Genomic DNA, 8,700 nt, shown 5'->3' on the forward strand with positions numbered 1-8,700 from the left:
GGTGATGGGGTGTGGGGTGCTCTCCCCTGGCTGCTAATTGCTGTTTAGCTGGGGAGGCAGAGGGTGTAATTACAGCGTGTGTGTGTGTAGGGGGGGATTGCGTGAACCTACAGCCGGCCCTAGGGGTCTGCCGGGGGAAAAAATTGGGGGGGGGGGGGGGGGCCGTACCCCACCGGTGTGGGGAGTGAGGGCACCGAGGCGACACAGCGCTGCCCCCGACTCCCCCTCCCCGCCTCGCCATGTCCTACATCCCCCGTGGCACCTCGGGGACCCGCTTATGGGGCCGGAGCGGGATGTGCATCTGCAGGTTTTTTTGGTTTTTTTTGGGGGGGGGGGGGGGCGGCTCTGGGGCTGGCCAGGCAGGCCACGACACGCCGCACCGAGCCCAGCCCTGCGGTGGCAGCCCCGCTCCCGCCAAGCGCAGGCGCCCTCCTGGCTCGGCCGGGGCCGGCCGCGGCCAGCGGCGAGCACCCAGCACCCAGCGCCCTGCCCCGGGGCGGCGGGAGGGCGAGGGCCCGTCCGACACCTCGGCGCGGGGGGCCGGGGCAGGTGGTGGGGTAGGCGACGCCGACGGCGAGGAGGGGATGCCGGCGGCACGGGGCGCCCGTCCTGTCGGCGCTGGGAATTTCCTCCCTCGGGAGGGGACCAGGGGGTGCCCCCTGCCCGGTTCCGGGTTGGCGCCCCGCGGCACGGCGCCGGCCGCGAAGGGTTAATGCCGTGTGTGTTCTGGGAAGCAGCGGGGCTGGGAGGTGCGTGACCCGGGGTGTGGGCGTCGACTCCTTTTGAGGTGGGATCCTGCGCTCAAGTGCAGCGGGGAGCGGGGCCAAGTTCACACAGCACCCTGTCTTCCCCTCCCTGCCGCTCGCGGGCCGCCGACCCGGCCGCGGCGCAGCACCGAGCCACGCCGGGACACGCGTCAGGTGAGCCGCGCGCCCACCCCGCCACCAGCAGCCGGTGTGGCGGAGAAGGTGCCGGGGCGGCGGGCACCCGGCGAGGTACCGCCGGGCACGGGGAGGGCCGGGCATGGCTGCTCTGGCACCAGCTGGGAGGCTGCCGGGATGCTGGCGTCGCCCGAGCCGCGCACCGCCCTCGCTGCCGGTGGGATGGGACGGGACGGGAAGGGAAGGGACGGGCGGCGAGGTTCAGGTCACCGCGGCCTGGCAGAGCGGGGCCCGCACCTTGCGGCGTCGATGCCAGGCAGCCGGACGCGCCTCTGCCTGGCCCGGGCGGTGGGGAAGGTTTTGGCAGCGGGAGGGTGCCGTGATGCCAGTATGGGGCCGGTGGGCGGGGGACTGGTGTGGGGGCTCGGCTGGGCCGGCAGTTGCTCGTCCCCGCTGCAGGTGCCGGGGTTGGCGCGGGGGACGCCGCCGATCCTGCAGCCGCCTGCTCCGCCATGGCAGGGCAGCCCGTGCCCAACCTCCAACCCAGCTACCGTGCCGGGCTGGCACCGGGCCCCGGGAGCCGTGCCGGGCAGCGCCGGCTGGGTGCGGAGGCACACCTGGCCCCCGGAGCTCCGAGCCCCTTGCCCGGTGCTGATGGCTGCCGTGCCTTGGCCACCGGCGCACGGCCGTGCCCGCGAGGCGCTCGAGGAGCCGGGTGGCACTGCGGGCGCGAGGAGCCGGATGGCAGCGGGGGGCCGGGGTGGTGCCGTGGGGCTCGCTCCCCGGCGCCGTGGGGTGGGGGGTCTGTTTATCCTCTTCTCTCTTCAAACCATTTCCTTTCGGCTCTGCTCGCTGTTTTCTTCTTTTTTTTTCTAAGAGCGGGACCGCTTTCCCCCGACCGCTTCCCCGCCAGCACCGGGACCCCCCGCCACACCGCCAGCGCGTGCCCGCTTGAGGGCCGCCACGCTGGCCAGACCCCGGCTCACCGCCTTCCCCGCCGGCTGGGCAGAGGGGCCGCGCAGCCCCCTGCCCCCGCAGCCATGCCGCCCCCTGCACCGTGGCGGCCAGCGCTGGGGCCGCTGCTGCTCCCCACCGCCTCCGGGCAGGGCGATGGGTGGGTGGGTGCGTGGGTGGTGGTGGGGGGGGGATGCACGGCCCTGACACCCGGGTCCCTTTCCCGGCTCCCAAAGGGCGAGGGGCCCCTGCGGGGCGAGGGGCTGGGGGCCGCGTCGCTGCCTGGCGCCGCGCTCCCCTTCCTGGGTGACTCATTCTCCCCGGTGCGGCTGTGAAGTCCCTCGACAGCGTTTGCGACCGAAAGCAGCAGCACCGGGACGGGGACCGCGCTCCCCGGGACCCCTGCCCCCCCCCCCCCCTCCTTTCCCATGGGGGAGCAGGTGAGGGGATCCCCCCAGGCACCCCCTCCCACCCCACGTCTGCCACCGAGCTGGGGCCGGTGCCTGGCCCAGGCTGGCATCGTGCCCGTGTGCCGGGTGCCATCCCGGCTTGGTGGCACGGGGTGCAGCCGGGCCCCGCGCTGGGTGGGTGCTAGCAGGGCCGGACCCCCACCCTCCTGCAATGCGGCTGTGCCGGGGCGGCGGGACCCCCATGCCGAGGAGGGGGGAGCTGGCAGGTAATGGGGGCTGGCCGCGGTTGTGCCAAGCGGCGCAGGCCGGCGGCGGGATGTCAGGGTGACCTGGGCAGGCATTGTTCCCGTTGCCGCCCGCCCCGGCATGGGAGCCGGCTTGGTGTGGGGAGCGAACCCCCCCTTTTCCCCGGCCCCGTGTGGCTGCCGCAGCCGAAACGGGCCCGGCCGCAGGCATTGACGTAACCGAGAAAGCCCTGGCGCGGCGGGGGTGCGGGCATTGTTGCCAGCCCCCTCCCCGGCCCGTGCCCCCCGCGCCATCATCTCCAGCGCCGGCCAGGGAACGCCGGGGGGCCGGGGGTGGCTCCGGCAACCTCACACCTCGTCGTTCCCCCCTCCTCCCCATTTCCTTATCGCCGCTGCGATCTCCTCGATGGCAGCACCCGCTCAGCATGTGACTTCGCTCCAGCGGGGAGGATGCGCGGGGGGGGCGGGGGGTGTCGGGGAAGAAGCCGTAAACGGGCGGTTTGGTGGATGGAAAATCCCCCTCCTGCTGCCGCCTCGCCCCCGCCCTGCCCCAGCCCCGCGCCCTCGTCCGCAGGCATCCGGCCCCGCGACCGCTGACGGGGGTCCCGGCTCCCATCGCCGGGCTGAGCCGGGCCTCCGCCGGTGAGCACCGTGGCACGGCGAGGCCGCCTGCACCGCGACACGGCGAGGCCGGTGGCCATGCCTGTTCCTCGGAGCACCTCGCCACCTGCCAGGACCTCGACTGCTGCACCAGGCCCGGGCACCCCTGGCGCAGGAGCCCCGCCACGGTCACGTGCCGGCGGGTGCCAGCACCAGGGAGAACCCTACGAGCTCCCCATGCCTGGTGGGACCAGGGGATACTGCAGAGACCGGGGGACAGGGGGGTCCATCCTGCTGCCGTCGGGGTTTGGCCAGGCGAGGCAGTGATGGAGGATCCAGGTGCCACCTCATCCCGGGACCACCGCCTGCGACAGCCATGGGGGTCCCTCAGCGGGCACCGCGTCCCTGTCATCGTCCGTGTGTCCGTCCCCCCCCCCCCCCCGACTGTCCGAGCTGCAGCACGGGGCGCTCGCCTCCCGTAATCCTGCCCCCGCTGCTAATCCTGCCTAATCCCACCGGGGGCTGTCGCTGCCTGTTGGCTCCCGGGGCCCTGATGGCTTAATCGCCCCTAATCCGCTCGCCCCCGCCCTGGTGGGCAGCGGGGACCCCGGCCGCCGGCGGCGGTGGCGGGACGGGCTCCTGGCAAGGGAAGGTGGGGGGGGCGGCCATGGGTGCTCGGCGCCAGCATCCCGGGCGGTCGGCACTGCCCGGCTCCCAGTTTCAGGGGCGGCTGCCGCCTGCCATGCCGGTCGGGCCTGCTCGGCAGCGGCTGGGGCGGCTCCGCAGCCGGTTGCTCCGGGGCCGTTCCCAGCCGCCTGCCGAGGCAGCCCCAGCTGGCGGCCGCCCAAGCGCAGGGAGCGGCCGGCGCGGGGATGGGCCCCTGCGCCGGGGGCCGCCGGCCGCGCCGCCCCTCCACGGGCAAGAGGGGGCACGTCCCCCGCGCCCGCCGACGGCACAGCGTGGCTTGGCACGGGCCGGCACGGCGTGGTGGGGTTCGGTTTGGATGGGCCTGGCGCGGCTCAGCGTGGCCTGGCGGCGGCTCGGTGATGTCCAGTGCCACATGCCACCCGCCGCCGTGGCTTGGCTGGGCTCGGCGTGGCACGGCACAGCTCTGGCAGCACCGAGAACCTGGACATGGCGGTGCTGCGCACCCGCCTCGGAGTGCAGGCAGGGCTGCAGCCACCGGACGGACCGCGCACCCCGGTGTCACCCGGCGGCACCGGTCAGCCGGGAGGGCATGACCCACGGCCAGGCATGGGGTTGCGGGTCAGGTCGCGGCACCGGAGCTGCCGCTGCTGCCCGTACCCTGCCTGCGTGTTGGGAGGGCAGTGGGCTCCCTCTTCCCGCAGGCTCCATCGCCCGCCTGTGCCGGCTCCGTGGGGACGCGCGGGTCACCGGCACAGCACCATGAGGGCCCCGGTGCCGGATTTATGGCTGTGGCCAAGCCCTGCCAGCCGCAGCGTGGGAAAGGCCCGGCTCACGCAGGCAGGGCTTGGCTGGGCGAGGAGCAGCCCCGGGCTGGGGCAAAGAGGGAGGGAGGGGGCCGGGCCCCCACCGGGAGCGGGGGCAGGAACCGGCGGCGCGGGTGCTGATCCTAATCTGCGGTGGCAGGAAGCGTGGCCCCCGTTCCCAGCCCGACCGGGCTCCGCGGGGCGGCCCTCGGCCCTCGGGGCCCTCTTCCCAGCACTCGCCCGCCCACCCGCGCCCGCCGCCGGTGAGGCCCGCCGTTCCCAGGACGAGGGTGCCGGGAGCCGGTGGCTGCGCCGTGCCGTGCCGGGGGGCCGGGGGGTGGGTGGGCTGGGGCAGGAAGCGCGGCGCCTGGGCGCCGTTCAAAGGCGCCGCGCTGAGATTTCCCCCTTTGCTGTGGTGGCGCGGGGGGCGGCGCGGGCGGCCGGGTGCTGGCGGCGGAGGAAGCGCGGGGGGCTGCGGCGGGGGGCCTGCCGCCCGCCAACCCCGGCACGGGCTGGGTGGGGGTGAGGGCAGCCCCCAGCCTACCCCGGTTTGGTGTCCCACCAAAACCCCGCTCCTCGGTGCCGCCGGCGAGCCCCGTGCAATGGTGGTTTCCTCGCACCCCGGCTTCGTGGCATCAGCCGCCGCGTTTCCTCCGAGCGCCGTCGTTCGGTTGGTTCCCGTGCTGGTCGGCGAGCGTTCCCTCCTTCCCGCAGGTGAGGACGATGGCCAGCCCGGAGGACGACCTCATCGGCATCCCCTTCCCCGAGCACAGCAGTGAGCTGCTGAGCTGCCTGAACGAGCAGCGGCAGCTCGGGCTGCTCTGCGACGTCACCATCAAGACGCAGGGGCTGGAGTACCGCACCCACCGCGCCGTCCTGGCCGCCTCCAGCCGCTACTTCAAGAAGCTCTTTGCCGGACCGGGGCCGGGGCAGGAGGTCTGCGAGTTGGACTTCGTCGGGCCGGAGGCGCTGGGAGCGTTGCTGGAATTCGCCTACACGGCCACGCTCACCATCAGCAGCGCCAACATGGGCGAAGTGCTGCGCGCCGCCCGGCTGCTGGAAATCCCTTGCGTGATCGCCGCCTGCGTGGAGATCCTGCAGGGCAGCGGGATGGAGGCGCCCGGCCCCGACGACGGCGACTGCGAACGCGCCCGCCGTTACCTGGAGGCTTTCGCCTCCCTCCCCGAGGGGGAAGCGCCCGCCCCGCCGCCCCCCCGCCCCGCCGCCCGCCGCAGCAAGAAGACCCGCAAGTTCCTGCAAGCCCGCGGCGCCCGCCTCAACAACCACGCTGAGGAGCCGCCCGCTGAGGCCGAGGGCTGCGGCAGCCCCCCGCCGCCCCCCGGGCCGCCCTCGCCCCCTTTGCCCGAGGGGCTGCCTCTGCCCTACGAGAGCTTCGAGCTGCCCGAGGAGGAGGAGCTGCCCCCGCACTCCTTCCCCTTCCCCTACCAGCCCTCCCTGTCCCCCGAGGAGGCCGCCTCCGACGAGGACGCCATCGACCCCGACCTGATGGCGTACCTGAGCTCGCTGCACCACGAGTCGCTGGCGCCCGGGCTGGATACGCCCGACAAGCTGGTGCGCAAACGCCGCTCGCAGATGCCCCAGGAGTGCCCCGTCTGCCACAAGGTCATCCACGGCGCCGGCAAGCTGCCCCGCCACATGCGTACGCACACGGGCGAGAAGCCCTTCGCCTGCCAGGTCTGCGGCGTCCGCTTCACACGGTGAGTGCTGCCGGTCGGACCCTCTCTGCCTGATGGGTACCCAACGGCGTTTCCCCCATGGCACCTCCCCTGCCGGCGCCTGTGGCACGGTGCAGCGCAGGTCTGCGGGTTCCGCTTCACACCGCGAGCGCTGCCGGACCGACCCTCCGTGTCGGATGTGTCCCCGGCAGCATCCCCTGGCACCGCCTCCCCTGCCGGTGCCTGGCCGCAGCCCCGCCACCGTACGGTCCAGGTCCGTGGGCTCTTCTGCGTGCCGTGAGCGGTGCCGGACCAACCGCGCAGGCAGCATCCCCCGCCACGCCTGCCCTGCCTGCAGCCCCGCTGCGGTACAACGCAGGGACCCATTTCCCACCGCCGCCGGTGCCGCGGCAGTCCCCGCACTCCCCGGCCCCGCCGCGGCACCCGGAGCTCCATCACGCGCTGTTGGCGCATCCCTGCCCCGCAACCCTACCTCAGGGCTGCCGGCACCGTCCCCCTGCCCGCCGCGGCCAGGCAGCCGCTTGCCCAGGGCTGCCGGCTGCCCCGTGCCGACGTCTCCCTGTACGTGTGTCGCCCCGCTCCAGGAACGACAAGCTGAAGATCCACATGCGCAAGCACACGGGCGAGCGGCCCTACTCCTGCCAGCACTGCAGCGCCCGCTTCCTGCACAGCTACGACCTGAAGAACCACATGCACCTGCACACGGGCGCCCGGCCCTACGAGTGCTACCTCTGCCACAAGGCCTTCGCCAAGGACGACCACCTCCAGCGGCACCTCAAGGGCCAGAACTGCCTGGAGGTGCGGACCCGCCGCCGCCGCCGCGACGAGCCGCCCCCGCCGCCCGCCGGCCCCCCCGGCCTCGACCTCTCCAACGGGCGGTTGGAGGGGCTGCGCCTCTCCATCGCCCGTTATTGGGGTCCGGGACGGCCCGAGGAAGAGGAAGAAGAGCCGGAGGGTGAGGAAGGGCCGCAGCCGGACGGCGCTGTGCCGGTGGAGACGGCGTAGAGCCGCCGCCGGGGCGGGTGCCGCGCCGTGCCGTGCCGTGCCGAGCCGTGCCCGCCGGGGTTTCTGTTCCCGTTTTTCCCCGTCACGGTTCGTTCCCAGTTATGCAAAGGGGGAAACTCCCCCCTGGCCGATTTGCACAATGGGGTGGGGTGGGGGGGGTGGGGGGGGGTCCCTCCTGCCCCCTCGCCGTGCCCGGGTCCCCCCTTCCTCCCCTCCTCCGCCGTGCCCGGGCGGCGGAGCCCTGGCAAAAGTTGGGGGGGTGGGGGGGGGGAAGCGAGACTGGGGTGTCCTCCCCACCCCCCCATCCCCCCCACCATGGATGTTCCCCCCCTCCCCCAGCGGGGCCCGGGCACCCCCCCCCCCCCTCAACCTGGGGGGTGGGTACCCACCACCCCACACTGTACATAGCTTGTCCCCCCCCTCCCCCCCCCCATTCCCATCCCGAGCAGCCCCTCCCCGGCGAGCCCCCCTCGCCCCTGCACTCCCGGCTGCTTTCTCTTGGTTGCACTATTCGGGTGAGCCCACCCGGGTGTGGGGCAGCCCCGGCCCCCACCCGACTCCCCTCTCCCCCCCCCAACCCCCCCCCCTCCCTCCCCGGCCCTGTGGGACCCCCCCCCCTTCTTTCCCCGAGGTGACCAGGTCACCCCTCTGCCCTTTGCACATGCCCCACTTCCCCCCACCCCCCACCCCAGGGCGCAGCCCCCCCACCCCCCCACCCCCGGGGGGGGGGAGCAGGGGATTGGCACTATTTGCCTAAAATAAGAGTTTATCTATATTTAAAAAGATGATGTAATATATTCCCCTCCCCGGCCCCTCCGCTGCTGCCCGCCAGCGCTGCCCGGCCCCCCGCGCGTCTGTCCCTTGCCATGGGGTGCCGGGAGGGGTGATGGGGACGAGGGGCTCGGCTCCCGTCGTGGCTTTAAAGTGCCTTATGGTGAACTTGAAATTTTCGGCTACTTGAACCTCTCTGGTGTCAGGAACCAAACGAATCATCGGCGGGCGGCCGCCCCCCCGCCCCGCCGGGTCGCCTCTGTCTGTCTGTCTGTCTGTTTGTGTTTGTTTTTTTAAACGAAGGCTGCTTGGTAATAAACGGAGAAGCAGGGACCCCCCCTTCACGCTTGGCACTCTGTCTGCCCCACACCCCCGCCCCGGAGCAGCTCTGGGGGGAGCAGAGTGGGGCTGGGGCCACCGCGGGGTGGGGACGTCGAGGGCCTGGGGACACCATGGGGACAGGGACAGGGCTGGGAGCACCGCGGGGATGGGGACATGGAGGGACTGGGGACATGGAGGGGACGGGGGCACCATGGGGACAGGGACAGGGCTGGGAGCACCGCAGGGATGGGGACATGGAGGGACTGGGGACATGGAGGGGCTGGGGGCACCATGGGGACAGGGACAGGGCTGGGAGCACCGCGGGGATGGGGACATGGAGGGACTGGGGACATGGAGGGGCTGGG

General features: G+C 73.4%; 1 protein-coding gene across 1 annotated transcript; it reads left to right on the forward strand.

Annotated features, from left to right (window-relative positions):
* Positions 1-5,212: 5,212 nt before the first annotated feature.
* Positions 5,213-7,573, forward strand: ZBTB7B (zinc finger and BTB domain containing 7B). Its single transcript, XM_082496221.1, has 2 exons — positions 5,213-6,259; positions 6,823-7,573. The coding sequence occupies exons 1-2, from the start codon at positions 5,265-5,267 to the stop codon at positions 7,241-7,243; spliced, it is 1,416 nt and encodes a 471-aa protein (XP_082352347.1). The 5' UTR covers positions 5,213-5,264; the 3' UTR covers positions 7,244-7,573.
* Positions 7,574-8,700: the final 1,127 nt, after the last annotated feature.

The sequence above is a fragment of the Vanellus vanellus genome (assembly GCF_965231255.1).
Source record: "Vanellus vanellus genome assembly, chromosome: 27".
NCBI classification, from domain to species: Eukaryota; Metazoa; Chordata; class Aves; order Charadriiformes; family Charadriidae; genus Vanellus; species Vanellus vanellus.